The sequence below is a fragment of the Podarcis erhardii genome (genome assembly GCF_964252035.2).
Source record: "Podarcis erhardii genome assembly, chromosome: 16".
NCBI lineage: Eukaryota > Metazoa > Chordata > Lepidosauria > Squamata > Lacertidae > Podarcis > Podarcis erhardii.
Window position 1 is genome coordinate 38,057,737 of NC_138514.1, and position 23,630 is coordinate 38,081,366.

Genomic DNA, 23,630 nt, shown 5'->3' on the forward strand with positions numbered 1-23,630 from the left:
TCCAGAGTTTAACTCTGCGCTGCGTGAAGAAGGGCTTTTTTTTTTTGGTCTCTCCTGAATCTCCCAACATTAGATATCCACAAGTTCACGTGTTCGTAGAAAGGTAGGAAAACACTTCTCTGTCCCCTTTCTCCAGGCCTTGCATCATTTTATAAGCCTCTATTGTGGCCCCTCTTTTTTTTTATAAATGTTTATTAAGGTTTTTAAATATAAATGCACACATAATAAACAATCTTACTTCTTTCACAACAATTTCATCACTTCTTTGGACTCCCTCACGTCTCCCGCTCCCATTTACATCGTTAAAAAAAATTTTTTTCCAAACAAATTATCAACTTGTTTACAATCTCATGTCCACTCATTCACATATAATCTAGCGCTTCTTCCAAAAAATTTTATATTTTCTTTAGTCTCACTTATCATCAAATTTAAATCTAGTTTAGTGGTGACCAGTTTTTTATAATCTAGCATCCTTCTTAACATTCAACCAAATTACAATATTTTTGTAGATACATCTTGAATTTCTCCCAGTCTTCCTCCAACTTCTCTTCTCCCAGATCACGGATTCTGCCGGTCATCTCGGCCAGTTGCATATAGTCCATCAGCTGCATCTGCCACTCTTCCAGTGTGGGTAGATCTTGAGTTTTCCAGTTTTTTGCGATGAGAATCCTTGCTGCCGTTGTTGCATACATGAAAAATGTTCGATCCTTCTTTAACACCTTCTGGCCGACAATGCCCAGAAGGAAGGCCTCTGGTTTCTTTGTGAAGGTATACTTAAATACCTTTTTCAACTCATTATATATCATTTCCCAGAAGACCTTCACCTTAGGGCATGTCCACCAGAGGTGAAAGAATGTTCCTTCATTTTCTTTACATTTCCAACATTTATTATCAGACGAATGGTATATTTTGGCAAGTTTAACTGGGGTCATGTACCATCTATATATCATTTTCATAACATTTTCCTTCAGAGCATTACATGCGGTGAAGTTCAGCCCAGTGGTCCACAACCTTTCCCAGTCCTCAAACATAATGTTATGCCCAATGTCCTGTGCCCATTTTATCATAGCCGATTTAACCATTTCGTCTTGTGTATTCCACTTTAGCAGCAAGTTATACATTCTAGATAATACCTTGGTCTTTGGTTCTAACAATTCTGTTTCTAACTTCGATTTCTCCACCTGGAACCCTAATTTTTTGTCATTTTTAAAAACTTCTTTAATCTGAGCATAATGTAACCAGTCTCGCACCTTATCCTTCATTTTCTCCAAACTCTGCAATTTCCAATTGTCTCCATCTTATTGTGGCCCCTCTTACTTGTCCTTTCTGTAAACTGAAAAGTCCCAAATGCTGCAACTTTTCCTCATAGGGGAGCGAGTCATTCCATCCCCTCGATCATTTGGGGGCCCTTTTCTGAACCTCCTCCAACTCTACAATCTCCTTTCTGGGGTGCAGAGACCAGAACTACGTTCCTGCCGCAGATTCGAATAAAGGTTTTCCGCTTCCAAAAAAAGAAGAAGAAGAAGAAGAAGAAGAAGAAGAAGAAGAAGAAGAAGAAAAGTTTCATTTCCATGAGAGCCAGAAATGAGTGACTTTCCCAAGACTGGAAAACAAATCCATAGCAGAGGCAAGACTTGAACCCAGCTCCCCTGGTCCCAATTATCTACCGCTGGCTCTCTGCCCCAACTTGGCTGGAGGAAAGCCTCTTCTTGCTCTGGTCAGGGCCTTCTGGCATCGTTTCTGCTTCTCCTCAATCCATTCGCCGGTTTATTTATTTAAATATTTGGGCTCTGTCTCCTCTGGCAAAGCCCCAAATGCCTCACCATTCATCTGTGACATCTCTGGACACGTGTTTTCTTTTCCTGCATTGGGAAGGTCTCATCTCTTTGGTAGGACATGTTGAGCTTCCTCTTCCATCGAATCATGGGACTGTAGAGTTGGAAGGGGCAATGCAGGAGCCATGGCTAAAAAAATCTCTGACAGGTGACCACCTGAGTCTGCCACCTTCCAAGATCGTCCATTCCCCCCATCAAATGGCTTAGAAATGTCCTCCTAATGTTCCACCAGGATCTCATTTCTTGCCGTTTTTCTACTGCTAGGAGTCTGGGGCTCCTTTCATCTCCTCACTAATTCCACTTTTTTGGAGAGACTGTCATTTGTGACCTCTCCTATCCTCATGCCTTAAACTTTTATTTATGCCCCCCCCCCGACCTGGGGAAGCCTTAAACCAAAGCAGAGACCCTCCTGAATTGCCTCCATCCCTTGATCTGATCCAGTTGGCCTGTTCTTAGGATTGGGGGGGCAAGGTGTAGGTTCCCCCGTTTCCTTATTCATCTTTTGAAATTTCCTTTGCAAGTGGCACAGTCTTCAAAATGTCAAGTGCACCTTTATGTTAAAAGTATGGGTGGGGTTGCTGGGGTGGGGAGGGCTGCTCCCCACAGCCCAGCCCACTGACTATCCCTGGTGTAAGAACGGGACCTCCCTAGTGCTCTGGGAACTGGGAACACCAAAGGAATCTCCAGTTGGCCTCCGGAGCGCGTATGCAACAGCAGAAGTCAACTTGGGTGAAATGGGTCTTTGGAGAACACCTCTGAAGTCTGAGAGAGTTAGGAAGCTGGTGTTTATTGAGGGAAGTGCAGTGGGCAGGATTCTGTCACCCTGGATCACTAACCAGCTGGAGGGGCAAAGAAGCTCTGCTCTTCAAGAGGACCTCAAAAGTGTGAGGGGAGAGGCGGAAGGGGAAGGGGTGCAGCCAACACACATCCCTTGGCCTTCAAAGGACAGGTCAGCACAGAGGTCAAAGGGAGAGGGGCAGGAATCTGGAAGTCTCCCTCTCTATCTGCCTGGACCACACACAGACCCTTCTAGGCAGCATCTCAGCATCCTGACATCTCATGCAAGGGAACCTGGAAGGGATCTGAGAAGGCCTTTCAGAGTGGCTAAGAATGCATGCGACAACAGCAGCAAGAATACTCATCGCGAGGTACTGGAAGACACAAGATTTACCCACCCGGGAAGAATGGCAGATGAAGTTGATGGATTATATGGAACTGGCGGAAATGACTGGCAGAATCTGAGACCAGGGAGAAGAGTCGGTGGAGGAAGATTGGAAAAAATTTAAAGATTATTTACAGAAATACTGTAAAATTAAGGAGCTTTAGAAAAAAGGTGGAATAAAGTTATATGGCTTTGGCAGAAATGTTAGAAGGAACTAGGTATAGATAGATTGTTAATGCATTAAAAGGGGAAAAAACTAGGTTACAATATGTTAAAATTAACTATAAGACAGAAAATAGATGAAGATGGAAAGGACTTGCTGAAATAGTTAATTGAAGTGGAATACAAAAAGGGAGGCGCTTAGGAAGTCAATGAAACAAGTGTATGAAAGTTAAGATCGAAAATATTGGAAGTGTTTTTAATTGTTTTTGTTTTGTTTTGTTAATTTAATGTTTTATGTAGTGTTTTTTCTTTTTGTTTCTGTTTTTCTATGTTTAACTTTTCTTTTTTCTTTTTGTAATTTCCAGAATCTTAATAAATATTATTTTTTTTTAAAAAAAAGAACCCACAAAAACACACCTACGCCACCTCCCATAGCTACATGTGATTTGGCTCACTAGCCCGAGCCATCCAGAGCCGCTTGCTCTGTACTCTAAGTGGCATGTTGGGCGAGAGGAGCAGCTGCCATGGGCTGAGGGTGATCCTGCCTTGGCAGGTCAGGCCAAGGAACTGAAAGACACTGCTGTGATCCTACAAGGGAAGGGGGGGCCCTCAGACTGGGAGCGCCTCCGCCTTCCTTGGGGCTTTCCCAGGCCACGCCCCTCACTGGCTCTGCCTCACACCATCCTTGAGTGCTTGTGCAAGGCTGCAAATGTGTCCTTGAACTCTGCACATGCCTTTGGGCTGCCTCGATGGAGGGTGGAGAGAGAGAGAGGCTTTGAGAGTGTAGACACCAGCTAACCATTCACATTCCTTGCCCCGCCCACTTTTGTTTTTGGCTCCGCCCACCATCGAATCATAGAATTTTAAAGCTGGAAAGAACGCAATGGGTCATCTAGTCCAATGTCAAAAGTGGCCCTCATAAGGTTGCCCGGAATGGAATGCAGCCCCTGGATTGAAAAAGTCCCTGCCTGCCCCCACCCCAGGTCCTATAATATGTGTCCCGAGACAAGCTCAGGCACTGGATTCTAAAGAGACTCAGAATAGGTTTTAAAAAGCTTTGGGGTGTGGTGGGTCCCCCAGGAACAACCTCCAGAATTGCACCACCCTCCACAACGCGGGTGGCGCTGTGGGTAAAACCTCAGCGCCTAGGACTTGCCGATCGCATGGTCGGCGGTTCGAATCCCCGCGGCGGGGTGAGCTCCCGTCATTCGGTCCCAGCTCCTGCCCACCTAGCAGTTCGAAAGCACAATTAAGTGCAAGTAGATAAATAGGTACCGCTTTCTAGCGGGAAGGTAAACGGCGTTCCGTGTGCTGCTCTGGTGCCGGGACAGCTTCATCACGCTGGCCACGTGACCTGGAAGTGTCTGCGGAGAGCGCTGGCTCCCGGCCTCTAGAGTGAGATGAGCGCACAACCCTAGAGTCTGTCAAGACTGGCCCGTACGGGCAGGGGTAACTTTACCTTTACTTTACCTCCTCAAGCACAGAAGTGGGGACCCCAGTCTTAACTCTGTGGCTGCAGCCCTTTCACAGAGGCAGGAGAGCCAGTCCTGGTGGAGGAGGCTGCTTCAGGTGACCCTCAGCAGTGCTACCTTGGGGGTTTGGCCCCTTTGAACCGGGCTGCCTGCCGTTCCCAGGACTGGGGTCTGCCCCTTCACCCAACAAAGCAGCCTTGGCCAGAATCCAGCTCCGGCTGGACTACAATTCCCATCATCCCTCTGTGGCTCTGCTGGTTGCTGGGAGTTCTCATCATCATGTCTCTTTCCCCCACAAAACCTCAAAGCAACTTAGAGAACCGTGAAAAATAAGCACAATGTGCAAAACAACCTCAGATGTGCAAATGGTTGACTCGGTTAGTGAGGGGAGGGGGCCTTAAGAACACAGGAAGAACCTGCCGGATCAGGCCAGTGGCCCATCTAGTCCTGCGTCTTCCCCTCCCAGTGGCCAACCAGTTGTGGGAAACCAGCAAGCAGGATCTGAGCAAGAGATCCCTCTCCGCTCCTGTGCTTTCTAGCAACTGGTTGTCAGGAGCATAGCCACTGATATCCTTATCATTAGCCTTGCTCATCTTCTAAGTTGGTGGCCATGCTGACACTGCTTCCTGTGGCAGGGAGTTCCACAGTTCAACCCCAGTCCTGGCCAGATTTATTTACCTGGCAAAATTTATACAGTGGTACCTCAGGTCACATACGCTTCAGGTTACATACGCTTCAGGTTACAGACTCCGCTAACCCAGAAATAGTACCTCGGGTTAAGAACTTTGCTTCAGGATGAGAACAGAAATCGTGCTCTAGTGGCGCAGCAGCAGGAGGAGGCCCCATTAGCTAAAGTGGTGCTTCAGGTTAAGAACAGACCTCCAGAACGAATTAAGTACGTAACCAGAGGTACCACTGTATACCACTTACTGGGGGGAAATTTTCTCTCTAAACAGTTTGCATGATGTGAATGCTTTCCAGTAGCCTCATCCAACAGAAGGTCAGGATCTAGGAAAGGGGTGTTTGTGGCCCGGGGGTCCATGTTCTGCCCTTTGTGCTGGGACCAGGGCATGCATCAGAAAAACAGCTCTGCCGGCCGTGCTGGACCAGGCTAAAAAATTCACCCCTAGTCCTGCCTCCTGTCCTCACAGTGGCCCACCAGAGGCCCCAAAGGGAAGCCCAGCTGCTCTCCCCACTTGGGGTTCCCAGCATATTGCCTCCAACGGTGGAGGGAGAACACAGCCAAGGGGGGCTAGTGGTGGCCGCCTGGTTCAGGCCCTTGGGATCTTCAGAGGCTTCTCCAGATCTGCTTACAGATCCTGCCATTCAGGGGTGTTAAGCGGGGAGGGCTAGCCTCAAGTCATTGGCCCCATCCCTATGATCTCCTGAAACTTCTTCCTTACTTTATTCCTTTAGATAACTGCTTTGAGGGTTGTCTTCTTGCAGGTCTCTTAACGAGATATAGTATTGATTGATTGATTGATTTAATAAAACATATATAGCCCTTGATATTATTATTTTTTAAAAAACAACAACCCTCCCAAGCAGTTTATGAAATAAATAAATCAAACAAATATTTGGCAAGATTAAGTGGCATGTTAATCGATTTAAAAAAAACACACCTAAGTGGGTTGCATGAAACAAAGTTGGTTTTATACGCATGTGAGATATATCTAGATAATATTAAATCTCTGTGTATATGAGAGAATATATGTGCCTGTGTTTATATCCCCAGGTACACACATACCTCTACTCACAACAACCTCAACTTTGCTTCCCTCCTGACTGTCCCTCTGAATGGCCGCCTAAATATGCAAAGATGACTATATGCAAATGGTTACAGGTAGGTAGCTGTGTTGGTCTGCGGTAATAAAATAAAAGTAAAATAAATAAAAAATAAAAAAATAAAAATTTTTAAAAAATCCTTCCAGTAGCACCTTAGAAACCATCTAAGTTAGTTATTGGTATGAGCTTTTGTGTATCTGAAGAAGTGTGCATGCACACGAAAGCTCATACCAATAACAAACTTACTTGGTCTCTAAGCTGCTACTGGAAGGAATTTTTTAATTTTGTTCCGACTATATGCAAATGAGATGTAAATATGTGCCTGGAGGCAGTTGCTGGAGACCTGGAGGGGTCCCGGGCTGAGCTGCTCTCCCTCCAAAGCAGACCTGCTCCTTCCGGGGCCCAGAACCAGTGAGGCCGCCGCCGGTGCCAAGAGGGGGCCGGGGTCCTTCTCCTCTGGGTGGGTGGGAGTGGGGGGCGTGGCCTGAAGCGAGCCCGGCTGCTGAATTATTCAGGGCAGCGATATTAGCTCGGCAGAGAAGCGCGGGCCGGGCTGGCTCTTTTCTGCATTTCCTCCGCGTGGCTGACGTACAGATAGATCCAAATGAAAGACAGCTTCGAGACTCGCAAGAATTCATCGCGGGGCCACTTAGCCAAGTCGCCTCGCCGCTCGCCCGCCCGCCTTGCGGGACCCAAAAAACTTCCTCGCCCCGCCCCCAGTGGCCAACTTCCGAATGGGGGAGAGGTGGTCCTAAACTGACCTCTTGACCCCCACATCAAAGTCTCCCTCCCCCCCCTCTATTAAGGGGTCTGCTGATTCTGGCTAGCGGGCTTCAGGGGCGCTCTGTGCATGCTCAGGAAGCTGTGCTCCTTTAAAAAATAGGCGCTGGGCCCTGACTCGCTGTCAGGAAGGAGGGCAGTTGCTTTGGCACGGATTAAGCTTCGGAAACTGGGGCAGAAAGCGGGGGTGGGGGTGGGAAGGGAGAGTGGGAAGGAGGGAGGGCGAGGCCTCATCCTTCCCTCCTTCTTCCTTGCGTGGGGCCTCTGTGGCATCGCTTTGCCAGATGCTGCCGTGACAAGACCAGGCGCCTGAGCCCAGGCACGGGATCTGCCTCCCCATCCCACCTCCTGAGCCGATTTTAGAGACCTCGCCACGACTGTGACCCCACCGCCGTCGCATAAAGATTAGAGCCGAGCGCACCAGCTACTCGCTCCCCTCCGCCCTGCCCCACTTCGGGTCCCGAGAAAAGATCCGCGCTCAGCCCCACGGATCAAGCCCGCCCCTGAGACCCCCATCACTCTGGGGCGCGCGCCCGCACACAAGTCGGTCTCAGAGCGACATCCCAAGATTGGGCCAGCAAAGTTGGGCGCATTTGGTAAGGGGGAGACCCCACGCCCCCCATACTTTGACTTGACAGCGCGCGCGGAGAGCTAGCCAGGTCCCAGCAGCCCCGACCCGTCGAGGGACCCCCAGATGAAGGCGGCAGCGGGGCGCGCGAACCAGAATGCGACTGCGGATCACGAAGCAAAAGAAACCGTCCTTACACCGGAGGAGGCCGGGAGGGACCGGCCTCTCCCCACCCCGTTGGGCGCTCCGATCTTCTTGCCCCCCCCCCCACGCCCCGTCGACTCCTTCCCTGAAGCGCCGCCCAAGCCCAAGTGGCGACTCAGCCCAGCGCTCCGGACCTTCCAGGCCGGACACCACCTGACCCTCCCCAGTTCGACGGGGACCCCCTGCCACAGCCCTTTGGAGAGACTGCTCTGCCCTCCCCGCCGCCTCGCCCCTCTTTACTCTTTGCCACATTACTCCCCCCCCCCAGGTACCCCGAGAAGCCGAGCGGAGCGTGCGGCTCACTGCTCTCGTCCGGGCGCGACTCCGGGGACCCACGGGAAGGAGCCCCGACGTCCCCACTTCCCCCCGGAGGGGCCAGGAAAGTTTGCCGGCCTGCGCTCCCCGGCTGGGTCCTGCAGCCCCCGGACAGCGCGGCAAAGTTTGGCGACGGCCGCCTGCGTCCCTCGTTTCCTTCGCGGGCTCTGCGGACTCACCTTTGCGGAGCATCTTGGAGGCGCCGCGGCGGCGGATCCCGGAGCGGCGCTCACAGCGGGCGGCGACTGCGACGGCGGCAGATAATCCGAGCGGGGCTCGCGGGAGCTCCAGGCAGCCGCATCGCGCGGCCGGCGGCAGCGTTTCCCCGGCAGACAGGCAGGCAGGCAGAGAAGGCAGGCGAAGCGGTCGGACGACTCTCCTTCTCCGTTGCGCGCCTGGTTGCTCGCTGCCGGCTCGGCTCCGCTCGGCTCGGCGCTTTTAGGGGGGGGAGCCGCCCCCTCCGGGCTGGCCGCGCTGCCTCCTCCTCCTCCTCCTCCTGCCTCCCTCTTTAACGCGCAGAGCCCCCTCTCCACCCGCTCGGGTTTGCGCCTCCAAAGGGCGTCGCGCTGCTGCGCCCCAGCTCGCCTCGCCTCTCTTCCCCGCAGCAGCGACGGCTGGGCAGGGCTGGGCTGGGCTCGGGCTGGGCAGGGCCAGGTCCCCCTCCGCCTCCTTCCCCGCCTCCTCCCTCCCTCCCTCCCCCCCGCTCTCCCTCCCTCCCGCTTCGCATCGAAAATTTATGAAAGTCTTGGCGGCGGCGCCCCTCCCGACAGCTCCCCACGGAGGGACAGGCGGAGCCCGCACACAGGGAGGGAGGGAGACTTCGCTTCGGAAAAGGGGGCCTGGCCGGGAAACGGGGAGCGACCCCCACCCGATATAATCTCTACCATGCTTAATTCTGCGCCCTGCGGGGAGGACAAGACCCGGAGAGCCACCGGGGCGCCCCTGGACGGCCGGCACAAAGAGCCCAGGCGCGGCGCGCTCGCCTTTCCCTGGTGGGACAAAGACCCCGACGGGGCAAGGGAGGTGGAGGAACGCGATGCGGGTCCCCTGTGTCTCTCTCAGCGGCGGAGAGGGGACCCCGGCCCACTTTTTCCCTGCCAGGGACGGGTTGGGGGAAGGGGGTTGTGAGCCCGGACAGGGGAGGGGGGGGAGCAGGCGCGGCGAGTTGACAGACAGCCGCGGCCGCCATGGCAACGCGACGGCGAGCCCCTCTCCCTCCTTATCTCCATGGCAACCAGCTGGAGTTGCGCGGACCCTCCCTCGCCGCCGCCACGCCCTCCGCCGCCGCCGCCGCCACGTGGAGGCTCCTTTGTCCCAAGACCCGCCACCTAGGGCGACCCCCTTGCTTCTCGCCCCCTTCTCTTTGCCAGGGGGAGGCTAAGAGCGCTTTGCGCACCGCGGCGGGGAGAGGAAGGTGTCCTGAGGCTCCCCAGAGTGACCCCACGCCGCAGGCCAGGCTCTGCCCCGCCCCGGCTCTCCATTTTGGAGAGGGGGCAGAAGAAGTTAGGGGTTAGGGCGCCCCTTGACCGGGCGGGGGGCATTTTGCACCTCTTTGTACGTTGATACAGGAGAAGCCCCGTGGCTGGAGAGATCAAGAGTGCCGCCTGGTCCAGCCAGGAAAGGGGCTCGTGCAGCCGGCCAGGTCAGGAATCTTTCCGACAACCCTGCTAGGCAGGAGAGTCGAGGTCTCAGGCTGCGGAACTCCTCCTCGCAGGAGGCGACCAGCGAAGACAGCTTCACCAGAGGGTTAGGCAAATGGAGGAGGAGGAGGCTCTCGGCAGCGACTACTAGCCGCGATGGCTGTATTCGCCCTCCCCTGTCGGAGGCAGTAACTGCCTTTCCATCCCGGTCTCTGGGAATCGCGAACCGGGAGCGTCGCTGCTGCTGCTGCGCCCAGCTCCTGCTTGCGGGCTCCCCATTTGGGCACCTGGTTGGCCACGGTGAGGTCACGATGCTACGCTTTGGCCTGATTCGCCTCCTTATGTTCTCAAGGGTCAAGATTCAGAATTCCCAGTTCCCTCTTGGCCAGGACACGCGTCTACACCTCGCCGATCTGTTCTGTTTGCATTGGGGACACTTACACTTATTTGTCAGGTCCGGGGCTGCGGGAGGAGGCAGCAAGCACTTTCAGGCTCTGGGGCTTCAGTCTGGGAGGCAGCGTGGCATAGTGGTTAGTGTCCTGGCACAGGACCTGGGAGAGACCAGATTTCAAATCCCCCACTCGGCTATACAACTTGCTGGCTGTGACCTTGGGTTGGCCATTGCCTCCCTCACAAGGTTGTTGTGTGGATTGACTGAGGAAGGGGAGAACCATATACAGTATATCATATTGAACTCATCGGAGCGGGGATGCGGCGAGGAGAGATGGGCTGTAAATGCAATAAAATAACATAATCCCTTGATCAAACCCCAGGAGCACATTCAAGTCCTCCTGCCAACAGCCGCACCAGGGACAAACTGGGTATGGAGATGGCAGGCAGCGTGAGGTCGTGGTTAGAGTGGCTGCCTAAGACATGGGAGAGACCCCAGTTCGAATCCCCACTCAGCCCTGAAGCTCACTGGGGGTGGGCCCAGTAACCTCCCTCCCAGGGTTGCCGTGGGGATCAAGTGGAGAGGAGGAAGAACTGGGCACACACCATCTTGAGTGCCTTGCAAGAAAAAGGTGGGATTTGAGTGGAACGAACGGATGAGTCCTGGCATTTGGGGATAGACTGCCTTTCGATGTGGAAGCTCCATCGTGAGCTATAGGCGGCTGGTAGATGGAGGGCCTGGCGAGTTAGTGGATGGCTGGTGCTCTTCAGTGCGCAAGTCAATAAATATTTGGCTCATATTCGAGTCTGAATACTGAACTGGCTGGGACGGGGCGGTCTACAGGAGGGGTCACCCCTCCCCGCCTCTTCTGGCGCCACTCGCCTCCCAGAAAGCGCCTTCTTCTCTCTCCCTTTCGCTGCCTGGGCACCCAGCTACCATCTGCTCCCTGGAACAGCCGCTCCCTCCTCTGCTCTGCCCACCTCTCAAGCCTCTTCTTCACGCATCTCCTTTCGTCGCTCGGAGTCATCGCCTCGGAACGTCTGACCGGGCCAGATTCCCCCTCCTCCTTTTTTGCACGTAATTGAATCACACCCGGACTCCTCCACCCGGTCGCGCGCGCGCACACGGAGTGATTAAGTCTCTTCGCTCCGAGTCTACGCGCTAAATTGAGGATGTGTGGACAATTTTGACACTTTAAACGCACGCACGCGGGTTGTGCTTTCAAGCAAAGGAGCAGCAGGGTCACATTTCTGAAATCGTCGCTGGAACGTCTTCGGGGCGGGGGACCAGGGAATGCAATTCACAGCTGATGGGAGCCATCTACAAATACTTGAAGGGCGCTTCATTGGAAGATGGGTCGAGCTTGTTTTCTGCTGCTCCAAATCACGGGATGTTCATTGTACTGCTCTATTTTGCCTTGGCCAACCCCCGCACCTGGAGTCCCGGATCCAGTTTTGGGCACCACAATTTAGGGACGATATGGACGAGCTGGATATGGGGTGCAAATGGGGACGACCGAGATGGTCTTCCATGGATAGGGCCGAGATCTGAGGCTGCGTGGAGCCTCCAGGGCCCAAGGCAGTCTGCCTTTGCTGGGGCGGGGCTGCGATGTTCAGGCCTTGCTTATGCTCTTCCGGAAGGCGTCGCATAGGCCTTCCGCAGTCACCAAAACCTAAGAAGCGTCTGCTGGATCAGGCCAGTGGCTCGTCCAGTCCAGCCTCCTGTTCTCGCAGTGGCCAACCAGATGCCCCCATGGGGAGCCCGCGAGCAGGATCTGAGCACAACTCTCCCGCCTATGACTGAGAGGCAGAAAAGCATTCCTGCCTCCGAGCGTGGAGGGAGAACAGAGCCATGGTGCCTAGGAGTCATCGAGAGCCTTTTCCTCCATGAACTTGTCCAATTCCCTTTTAAAGCCAAGCCATCCAAGTTGCTCGGCATCGCCGCCTCCTGCGGAAGCGAGTTCCACAGATCCACTGCGTGAAGAAGGACTTCCTTTTTCTCCATCCCGATCCAGGATCCCTGGCTCGGCAAGCTGGGCCTGCGTTTGACTATCGCCCCTCTTCCCGCTGGCCCAGACGCTCTTGCACTGCCCAGAGACGGGGTGAGGTGGGGCTTGAGGGGCTCTATCCTGCCCGCCCCTCCGGACTCCATCCATCTGGGGCTCTTTCCAGCGCGCGGAGCATGAGCCGCGCTGGTGCCGATCGCTCACCTCGCTACGGGGAGGGGGGCGGGCAGAGACTGGAGTGGCTCCCGGTGTTTACACGCGGATTTAGGTACTGAGCCTTCGGAGCCTCGCGGTGTGTGTGTGGGGGGGGGGGGGTTTGCAGATTGTTTGCTTGCTGGCTTGGCGCGAAAGAGGCAGGAGCCTCCCGCTTCCCCAACCCAGCTGATTAGCGCCTGGGCTGGACCAGCCTGGTTTGACGCTGCCCCAATTTCATGGGTTTGTAGAGCTGGGAGGGACACCAACCCCCTGCGATGCACGCTTTATTTATTTATTTATTTATTTATTCTTGCATTTATATCCCACCTTTTTCCTCCAAGGGCCCTACATGACTCTCCCCCCATTACCATCTAATCCCCACAACGACCCTGTGAGGGAGGTGAGGCGGAGGAAGGCAGCAGTGGCTGGACCCCAAGGGCACACCTAGTGAGATTCACGGACGAGGGAGGATCTGAACCCAGGACTCCCAGGCCCAAGTCCAGGACTCTAACCACTATGCCACCACTGGCTCTTATGTCTGGATTTTCTCTCCCTTAACCCCCCTCCTCAAATCACTCACCTCTTCTGCAAAGCTGTGGGGCACAACCTCCCCACCCTGTCAAAAAATAACCTTAATGCCCCACTGCAATTTAAAGGGTCCCGGGCTGAGGACATGCCCTATGTTTAAATCACATCCTGGAAACTGTAGTTTACCCCTCCCACAGCTACAATTCCCTATTTCCGTTGGTGCTGCTGCACATCTGCTGCTAAGAGTGACCCACTGTTTCTCTGCCCTCTATCCTATTCTTCTGCTGGCCTTTCACTCAAAAATGGATTGCTTGCTCCTTGCAGGCAGAGATCTGTGTTCTCTTCCCTTGGTGCGGTCTGTAATTTCACAAAAACCTTTCCAGGAAAAAAGCAACCAATTCACATCCACTCCAAACGTGTGACAGGCGTCAGGGGGATTTGTGCAGGCCGCACTCAGTTCATCTGGGGGGCCATCTCAGTTCATCTGGGGGGCCATTTAGGACCTGCAGGCTGTGGATTTGTCAGCCCTGTTGTAAAGAAGGGACAGGACAGAAGATTTCCTCTATCCACTTTTTCAGCGATGTGCATTATAATTATGAACAAGTGGATAGAGAGAAGTTTTTCTCCCTCTCTCATAACATGAGAACTCAAGGATGTCCAAAGAAGCTGAAGGTTAGGACAGGCAAAAAAAAGTCTCTCTTAATGCAGCACGGAGTTAAACTGTGGAACTCCCTCCCACAGGAGCGAGGGATGGCCACCAACTGGGAGAAATCCGTGGAGGAAGAGAGGAGCTGTCGATGGCTACCAGCCACAATGGCTCTGCTCTGCAGTTGGAGGCAGTACCAGTTGCTGGAAACTGCCGAGGGGAGAGTTGCTCTTGCGCTTGGATTCTGCGTTGGGGCTTCCCAAGGAGGTACCTGGTCGGCCACTGGGAGAACAGGAGACTTACGGGACCGCCTCTCCCGGTATGCCCCGCGGAGGACCTTACGGTCCATAAACAGCAACACCCTAGAGGTCCAGGGCCCTAAGGAAGTCAGATTAGCCTCAACCAGAGCCAGGGCCTTTTCAACTCTGGCTCCGGCCTGGTGGAATGCTCTGTCTCATGAGACCAGGGCCCTGCGGGATCTGATTTCTCTCTGCAGGGCCTGTAAGACAGAGCTGTTCCGCCTGGCCTTTGGCTTGGAATCAACTTGATCCCCTCCTGCTCTTTCCTTTTTCCTTTCCCCTTCTGTGATGGAACTCCTATTTGGGGACTTCCCTGGCTTTTTTTCTGGCCCACGTAGGACCAGTCTGGATAGCTAGCCTTGGTGAAGGCTTGACGTTTTCATCCCCCAAAAAGTTTTTGAATTGAGTTTCTACTGAAATGAGGCTGCATTTTAATGTTGTACTTAGCCGCCCTGAGCCCGGTCTTGGCTGGGGAGGGTGGGGAATAAATAAAATTTATTATTATTATTATTATTATTATTAGGTGGGCCACTGGCCTGATCCAGCAGGTTCTTCTTAGGAGTGCCAGGCGCATCGATGTGCTGTGCTGTTTACAAACTAGCACAAGGGGAGAAAAGGGCAGGTCTCTGCCCGCAAGGAGCTCTCCGTCCCCCTGTTTCCTGCGCGGAGGGTGCTGCACAAGAACAAGAGGGGTGAATTGGGGAGAGGGATGGCGCTTGCCGGTGGCGTCTCAGCTCCTCTCCGCTGCAGTGGGGACATGACGAATCCTCCCTTCTGTTCTTCTTTGGGGTCTGGGCCAAGCAGATTGCAGTCAGAGGCACACACTGTTTTGTTTTCTGTTTCCCCCTCCTCGGAGGAAGGAGGTCTTTTCTGCCTGGGATGCATGCTGACTCTGGAGGAAAGGGCCGTCGTAGCTGCAGGGCAGAGCCCCTGCTTGGCATGCAGAAGGCACCAGGCTGAATGCCCAACAGCATCCCCAGGTAGAATCAAAGCATGGTAGAGCTGGAAGAAGGGACCCTGAGGATCATTCAGTCCAACCCCCTGCAATGCAGGTAGCGCTGGGAACGTTCCTTGTCCGACTCCCCAGAGTTGCTGCAATGAGTCACGGGCGATTCTGAGCTGGATGATATAAGGCCCCATTTAAATCAGCCAGAACTTGAGGACTAGAATCTTGCTTCATTCTTTTAGACAGATTTTTATTTGTTTATTGCGTTCATATCCCACCTTTTTCTCCAAGAGGCTCTAAGTGGGGCATGCTGTATGTTATTCTTCTCCTTCTCCATTTGCTCCCCATAACAACCCTGGGAGGTAGGCTCGGCTGACAGCCATTGACTGGCTGAAGGTCACCTTCAGTGCGGTTTGTGGGAAAGCAGCGTATCCTCTGAAATGCACACATAGCATCGTGTTCAGGGAAGAGGTGGTGGTAATGAGGCCAACTGCTTACCCGTTGCAACAATATTCATCATCTTAAATGGCCTTACACATGGTAGACCATGCTGGTGACACTCCTGAATCAGGGCCCCTCCGCAGACCGGGCTGCTTTCTAGGGGAAGATCTCTCCTCTCAGTCAGGACAAGGAATTGACCGGCACAGAGAACTGGCCGCCAACCCCCTCTGCCAGTTCAGCCCTGCGGAACATCCTGCCTCAGGCCTGGAGACCCACCTAGGAGAGGAAGCTGTTCTCACAGAATCATGGGAATAACCCCAGGGGTCACCTAGTCCAACCCCCTGCAATGTATGATGATGATGATGATGATGATGATGATGATTAATAATTTATACCCTGCCCATCTGGTTGAGTTTCTCCAGCCACTCTGGGCTGCTCCCAATAGAGTGTTAAAAACAATACAGCATCAGACATTTAAAACTTCCCTAAACAGGGCTGCCTTCAGATGTCTTTTAAAAATAAGATAGCTACTTATTTCCTTGACATCTGATGGGAGGGAGTTCCATAGGGCGGGCACCACCACCAAGAAGGCCCTGTGTCTGGTTCCCTGTAACCTCACTTCTTGCAATGAGGGAACCGCCAGAAGGCCTTCGGAGCTGGACCTCAGTGTCCAGGCAGAACGATGGGGGTGGAGACGCTCCTTCAGGTCTACTGGTCCAAGGCTGATTAGGGCTTTAAAGGTCAGCACCAACACTTTGTGCTGAAGCCTTCTCGGGGTGAGTCAAGCTCAGGATATCATTGGCTACGTATCTGGGAGGCTCTGGAAGCCTCCTCAGGGACCCCCATGCCAAGCAAGGAGGAGGAGGAGGCTCTGAGTGGCCACTAGCCAAAATGACTACCTTCCACCTCCAGAGACTATACGCTGGGAATCCCAAGTGAAGAGAGTGTTGCTGCTGTCACTGTGAGAGCAGGATGATGGACTACGATGGGCCTTCTTTGGCCTGATCCAGCAGCCAGGCTCTTCTGATGTTCTTATGGAACCTCCAGTTCCAGAGGCAGTCTATCTCGATTCCTAGGTTCTTTGGGGCATTTGGTCACCGTGAGGACAGGAGGCTGGACCAGGTGACCCTCCACTCCTTTGAGCTGACCCAGCTGCTGCAGGGCTCTCCTTTATGTGCTGTGAGCCCAGTGACACTCTTCCCCAGGGAAGTTGGCAACGTAGGCAAAAGCACCAGAGCAGGCCTGATCTTTTATTCCCATTCCTTCCCTTCCTCTCCCCTTTTTATGAAGATTACCCACTCTGGGATCCCACAGCTAATTCTCCCCTGGTCTCCTCGCTGGCCCAAATAGGACTAATTTAGCCAGCTAGCCCTGGTGATCATCTAATGTTTATTGGATGGATTTCCCCCCTAAATTGATTTTTGAATTCTGAATTTATTCTTACCCATGTTTTATGCTGTTTTTTGTTACATCAATTAAGTGTTTTAAATTTGTTGTTAGCCACCCTGAGCCCAGTTTTCTAAACCGGGAAGGGCGGGGTATAAATAAAAAATTATTATTATTATTATTATTATTATTATTCCTGCTCTCCTGGAATTGAGACACCTTTCTCAGAGGTGGGGGGAGAGAGAGAGACCCGCTACGCTTGGTGGGACCCTCCCTCTTCCAGGGTGGGGCCGTAGCCCACTTGTGGCCGCATCTGACCAGCGGGAGGGAGGCGAGAGGATTACTCAGGCGCTGAGTAAGAAGCCATGCGCGGAGGGGGCTGAGCATCTGTCGCTCAGCCTGCGTGTGGGGGAAAGAGGGTCTAATTTAATTAGCGTGTAATAAAATGTCAGAGAACAGGAATCCAAACGTGGCGGTGGAATCGGAGGCTCTGTGATGCTGGGGAGGAACGTGCGATGGGGCCTGGTCCTTGGGCCCAGAGGAGGAGGAAGGAGGGAAGAGGAGCTCGGAGGTTGAGGGTCGGCATGTGCGGGAGCCTGCAGTGGCCGTAGACTGACTCCTGGAGCAGCAGGTGTCCTCTGCATAGAATCCTAGAGTCAGAAGAGACCCCGAGGGTCATCTAGTCCAACCCCCTGAAAATCCAGGAATCCCAGCCGAAGCATCCAGGCTCTGCTTAGAAACCTTCAAGGAAGGAAAGTCCACCTTCTTACAAGGGAGACCTTTCCACAGTCGAACAGCTCTGACCCTTAGAAAGTTATTCCTGGCGTTTAGTCAAAATATTCTTTCTAGCCATCTGAATCCACTTATTCAGGGTCTTCCTCCTCCCCACCTCCCACCCTGTTCCCTGTCTCTGGGAAGCAGCTGCCCCCCGGGCCTGCTTTTATGGCCTTCCTACTGGGGCATCATGTTGGGCACTTTGAGAACCAGGTGCTGGGCTATTTATTTATGTACAGTGGTGCCTCGGGTTACATATGCTTCAGGTTACAGACGCTTCAGGTTACAGCCTCCGCTAACCCAGAAATAGTACCTCGAGTTAAGAACTTTGCTTCAGGATGAGAACAGAAATTGTGCTCCGGCAGCAGCAGGAGGCCCCATTAGCTAAAGTGGTGCTTCAGGTTAAGAACAGTTTCAGGTTAAGAACGGACCTCCAGAACAAATTACCGTAAGTTCTTAACCCGAGGTACCACTGTACAGTGGTACCTTAGGATGTGAATGGGATCCGTTCCAGAGCCCCGTTCTCACCCTGAAGCGAACGCAACCCGCGACTGCACGTCTGTGCGTGTTGCAATTCGCCGCTTCCACGCATGACGTCATTTTGACCGTCTGTGCATGCGCGAGTAACGTGCTCTGTTACTTCCGGGTCACTGCAGGGCGCAACCTGAAAGCGCTCCACCTGAAGTGTATTCAACCCGAGGTATGACTGTACTGCATTTAATGCCCCCCCACAAGGAGCTCAAGGTGGCCAACACGTTTCCCCATCCCTATTCCTTTAATCCCCATGACAACGACCCTGCAAGGTAGGCCAAGTTGAGAGGCAGTGGCCGGCCCAAGGTTACACCCAGTGAGGGGGGAATTTGAACCTAGGATCTTCAGAGCACATCCTTTCCCCCCAAGAATCCTGGGAACTGTAGCTTGTTAAAAGGTTCCAGGAATCGTAGTCGCGTGATGGGCAAAGTACAGCTCCCAGGGTAAATTCCGTGCTTTCAAGGGCTGGTGTGCCTTCGCAGGCAGGAGCAGGCAAGGCAGGGCAGCGGGGCGCCATGGCAAAAGCCCCCCAGGGAGAACCGCCTGGCTCTGTGGTGCACAGCAGCAGCAGGCGCTGGGCCAATCCTGGCTCTCTGGAGGGAACCCCAAGGGGCAAGACCGGCCACCCCACCCCCCAGTTTCCCAAGGGGGTTGAGAAAATAAACAATCTCTGATCAACTTGCGGGCCCTTTTTAAAGGAAAGGTTTCAAAGAGATCCAGATTAATTTCGTTCTTGTTTTAAAAAGGCAGAGAGGAGGCAGGTCAGAGGTTTGCCAAATCCAGACAGTGTGGAGAAAGAGAGAAGATGCGACTCCCTTTTTCTGCCAAGGTCAGGTAAAGCTCGGAAGGTGCTGGGAAACCCCTGGAAGAACTGACAGCAAGAGGGAATCGCATGGATGAGAAAGGCAGCCAAGGAAGGGTTTCATACCCAATCTCTTCCCCCATCCCTGCTATGACCTACACCTTTGGGGTTTGTGGGGTTGGAAGGCCCAGCACAGCAGCCTCCCACTGTCACACCACCTGCCATTTTTGGAACATGCAATATGTATTTGTAAGCTTTTGTTGGAAGCCGCCCAGAGTGGCTGGGGAAACCCAGCCAGATGGGCGGGGTATTAATAATAAATTATTATTATTATTATTATTATTATTATTATTATTATTACAGTGGACACTCGGGTTGCAAACGCGATCCATGCAGGATGCACGTTCGCAACTTGCAGCGGCACGTCTGCACATGCACGGGTTGCGATCCGGTGCTTCTGCACATGCGCAAAGCACGATTTAGCACTTCTGCGCATTTGCGACCGCCAAAACCCGGAAGTAACCCCTTCTGGTATTTCCGGGTTTCGGCAGGTCTGTAACCTGAAAAAACGCAATCTGAAGTGTCTGTAACCCGAGATATGACTGTATTATTATTATTATTATTATTATTATTATTATGTTTGTTTGGTTGTTGTTGTTGTTGTTGTTGTTGTTGTTGTTCTTGTGCCCCCCTCCAAATGGGACCTTCCCAGCTTCACAGTTGGGGAGATTTCCTCTTGCTGTCCGTTCCTCCAAGGTGTTCCCAGAACCTTCCAAGCTCTACCTGACCTATGCAGAAAAAGGGAGTCACATTTCTTATTGCATTTCTAGTCCGTCTTTTTCTCCAAGGAGCTCAAGGCGGCATACAAAGTTCTCTGCTTCCTTGTGGAATTCCCACACCAGCCTTGTGAGGCAGGCGAGGCTGAGTGGCAATGATGGGCCCAAGGTCACACGCGGTGAGTGGGGGATTTGAACCCAGGTCTCTCCCAGGTGCCCAGTCTTCATTTAATTCCCACAACCACCCTGTGAGGCAGCAACTCTAGCTCTCTAGCATGTCTGAAACCAGCGCCGCTCTTTGCACCCATCATACGACATCTGGCAGTTTTGCTGCTCACCTGTGTGGTTCTTTGTGAGCATCAGAGAGCGGGGAGATCCTGGAGGTCCAGCGTGTGGGGAGCCTGGTCTGTCAAGTAGCAAGGCAGGATGCATCTCCAACCAAGATCCTCAAGGGCACCCGGGAAACCTTCAGTTTCATAGGACAGACAAGGCTCTTTGTGGGGTGAGGAAGGAGGGCTGTTTCAGAGGCACCAAGTCTCTGAAAGCCAGCTGCTGGAAACCGCAGGAGGGGAGAGTTGCTGTCACACTCAGGACTTGTTCACAGGCTTCCCTTCGGGGCATTTGGGTGGCCACAGTGGAAACAGGAGGCTGGACTAGATGAGCCCCCTTGAGCCTGATCCAACAGGTTCTTTTTATATGGAAGTCTATTGCGATAGCAGAACCTCCATGGCCGGGGATAGTCTACCTCTGAATAGCGGACGATGAGGATGTTGTGCTCGTTTCCTGCTTGCGGGCTTCTCTTTGGGGCATCTAAGAACAGGATGCTGGACCACATGGGCCCCCTTTGGCCTGATCCTGCCCCAGGCTCTTCTGGTGTCTTCTGTTCTTAAGTTTGTCCTGGGCTCAGAGGACTGATGAAGGGGTGGTGGGGTTGGATTGCTTTTCTCAGGTGAAATAAATAGACTTCCATGTCCAGGGCAGATAAAAGAAAGGACTTCTTCATGTAGTGCACAGTGAATCTATGGAACTCACTTCCACAGGAAGCAGGGATGGCTCCAACCACCTAGGCGGCTTTAAAAGAGGGACAGACAAATTCATGGAGACTACAGGAAGCTACTGGAGGCTGCGCTCTGACTCCATGGAGGAAAGGATGGAAGCGAGAGGGAGCCGTGCCAGCCTTGGGGGGCGCTGGCATGCCGACGCTGGTCCAGGGGCTGATGGGGCCCCACTTTGCCACTGGCTGCTCTCTGGGTGGCCATTTTCCAGAGGGGCCCCCAAGGTCCAGCACCCCCAAAACACTGCACTGATCTGTCCAGCTACCTGTTTACTCCCAGATGAAATGCACACAGTTCGTATATGGCATGGATAAATACAGATTTGCAGGTCTGTGCGTGCAAATTTATCATCTTACGGGACAGGGAAATAAATCATGCATTTCGAATCGTGCATCAAAGTCGTGAAATGGGCTACAAATGCAGTTAAATGGAGCAGGGAGGCATTTGGTTTCAGGCCAGCCCTGTGGCATTCTATACTGATGCATATAGTACTGGCCCTGAAAAGTGGCGGCAGTGCTTTGGGGCATGTACAGAGTGCCTTCCACATCAGGGGCACACACAGCCTTGACAGGGGCGGGCAGAAGTGTGGCGGGGTCGTCTCCCTTGACTCTTTGCAGCTGAGGCCAGCGAATGGCATTTTTGTGGCAAAACACCCTCAATTTCCTTAAAAAGGTTCCGGAGCTAAGGATGGCCTATTTCGAAATTTCGCCCTCTGGTTTTGAAGCCCCGCTCACCCGCGAAGCGTGAAGACTCTGCGCCTGCAGTTTCTGTGCACTCTGCACGCGCTCAAGGGCACCCTCGTCGCCTTTTCTCGCTGCCTTCTAATCTACGATGCCATAAATGCTAATAGTAATAATGAGGAGCCACGGGAAACAGGTGCTGGGGCCGGCTGAGCCCCGGCACCCACACGAAAGGGCTCCCTGCAGCCCCACCAACTGGGCTTCGGGCTGGGCGCTGCCTTTCTTCGCTGCCTATCGATGCGCTCGGGGGCGGCTCGCTCCTGCCTGGCTCGCGTGGCCGGCGCTCCACTGGCGCTGCCTTTCTGGGCTCCACGTGGGTTTTGCAGCCATGGCGGATCCAGGAGGAGCGAGGGAGGCGAAAGGTCCCACTCCGGATCCGGCGCCAGGTGAATTCGGAGTCGCTCCGGAGCGGGCGCAGCGGGCACGCGCAAGAGGCGTGGAGAGGGGGCTCTGCCTTTATTTATTGTTTATTTACTGTTGCTGTTATGTTCTATCTGCCCCCGCTTCACAAAAATCTGGAGGTGCCAATATGTGGGGCTTTTTTCCCTGCGTGGTCCTTGCAGGAGGGAGTCGGGCACTGCCGTGGGGGCGGGGGAGAAAAGCCACCTGTAGAGCCCCCTTGGCCCGAGGTAGTCTACCTCTGAATATCAGTTGTTGAGCGGAAGGAAGAGCGAGGGCCGTAGGCATCCCCGAGTGAGATGTGGGGAGGAGGTGGAGGCGGAATTTGATAGGCCTCTGACTTGATCCAGCAGGGTGCTGAGGTCCGTCTCAGCCTCTCTGCAGATTTCGTCTACTTTAAATTGTAAAGTTGGAAGGAACACTTTAGAGCAGGCATGACCAAACTTGGCCCTCCAGCTGTTTTGGAACTACAATTCCCATCATCCCTAGCTAACAGGACCAGTGATGGGAATTGTAGTCCCAAAACAGCTGGAGGGGCCAAGTTTGGCCATCACTGCTCTGGAGGGCTGGACTCCTACAGCTAAGAGGAAGCAGCTTGGCTGTGGTGCTTCCTAAGGGATAGAGAGAGCCAGTGTGGTGTAGTGGTTAAGAGCGGTAGTCTTGTAATCTGGGGAACCGGGTTCGAGTCTCCGCTCCTCCACATGCAGCTGCTGGGTGACCTTGGGCCAGTCACACTTCTTTGAAGTCTCTCAGCCCCACACACCTCACAGAGTGTTTGTTGTGGGGGAGGAAGGGAAAAGAGATTGTTAGCCGCTTTGAGACTCCTGAAGGGGAGTGAAAGGCGGGATATCAAATCCAAACTCTTCTTCCTCTTCTTCTCTCAGGCTGACCCTCCTTGCAGGGTTGCTGTGAGGACAATATGGGGAGACAAGGAAGAGAGAGGGAGATTACTCTTGTGCATGTTACTTCCTGCTTCTCAAATTAATAGCGCTGCTGGTCCCCAATTGCCCTGGCCCCAAATTAAGAACCAGAAAGCAATTGCCTTGCAGGGTGAGGCCCTCGAAAGCTCTTTGCAGCACCCTGCTCCCAGATGCAATGCTTTTGAATCTCAGTTGCTGGGATCCACGGGAGGGAGAAGGGCTCTTGTGCTCAAGTCCTGCTTGCAGGTTTCCCATTGGCCGCTGGGAGACAGGAGGCTGGACTAGGTGGGCCCCCTTGGGCCTGATCCACCAGGGCTCTTCTTACATCCTGTTGTTGGGGACCGAGCCTGGGACCTTCTGCATGCAAAACACACACTTCTGCAGTGAGCTACGGCTAGTCCCCTAAAAATAAAGCAAGGTTCCAGTCTTCATTGTTCTGACTGAAAAAAGGAAGGTCAGAAGCTGCCTTCTCCTGAATCAGGCCATTGGCTCCTCGAGTTCAGCATCATATGATGATTGGCAGTGACTCTCCAAGAGCCTTGAGATGCTATTGGGGATTGAACCTTCTGCATGCCAAGCAGCTGCTCTTGCAGAGAACCACGCCCTTCTGCCTCGGCCCCGCAATGTGTGCTCCTCTTCTGGTTCTCTTGCCTCTCCCTGTTGAGTAGGCAAGACCTCCGGTGATTCATTTTCGCTCTGCTCCTTCCTACAGTAGCCACCGCCTATTGGGGTGTGTTTTGGGGGGAGCAGGGGGGCACATTCACGCAGGAGCATAAATAGCCCCCCTCAAACTACTTTCTGTCACCTCTCCACCCCCCCCCATCCCAAATAACTCTTTGCCAAGTTGTGTTCTCTGAGAACTCTTGTCGCTTT

At 53.3% G+C, this 23,630-nt stretch overlaps 2 protein-coding genes across 3 annotated transcripts in view; one reads left to right on the forward strand and one right to left on the reverse strand.

Annotated features, from left to right (window-relative positions):
- The window catches only part of RTN4RL1 (reticulon 4 receptor like 1), a 65,350-nt gene extending 56,419 nt beyond the window's left edge, over window positions 1-8,931 (reverse strand). The window contains exon 1 of the mRNA XM_081843745.1: window positions 8,463-8,931. Within this exon, the coding sequence (XP_081699871.1) occupies window positions 8,463-8,475 (13 nt within the window). The 5' untranslated portion in view covers window positions 8,476-8,931. The remainder of the gene's footprint in view (window positions 1-8,462) is intronic.
- Window positions 8,932-21,726: 12,795 nt separating this feature from the next.
- DPH1 (diphthamide biosynthesis 1) overlaps window positions 21,727-23,630 on the forward strand; it is a 38,261-nt gene continuing 36,357 nt past the window's right edge. For both annotated transcript variants that reach the window (XM_081843747.1, XM_081843748.1), the window contains exon 1: window positions 21,727-21,824. In XM_081843747.1, the coding sequence (XP_081699873.1) occupies window positions 21,767-21,824 (58 nt within the window). In that variant the 5' untranslated portion in view covers window positions 21,727-21,766. The remainder of the gene's footprint in view (window positions 21,825-23,630) is intronic.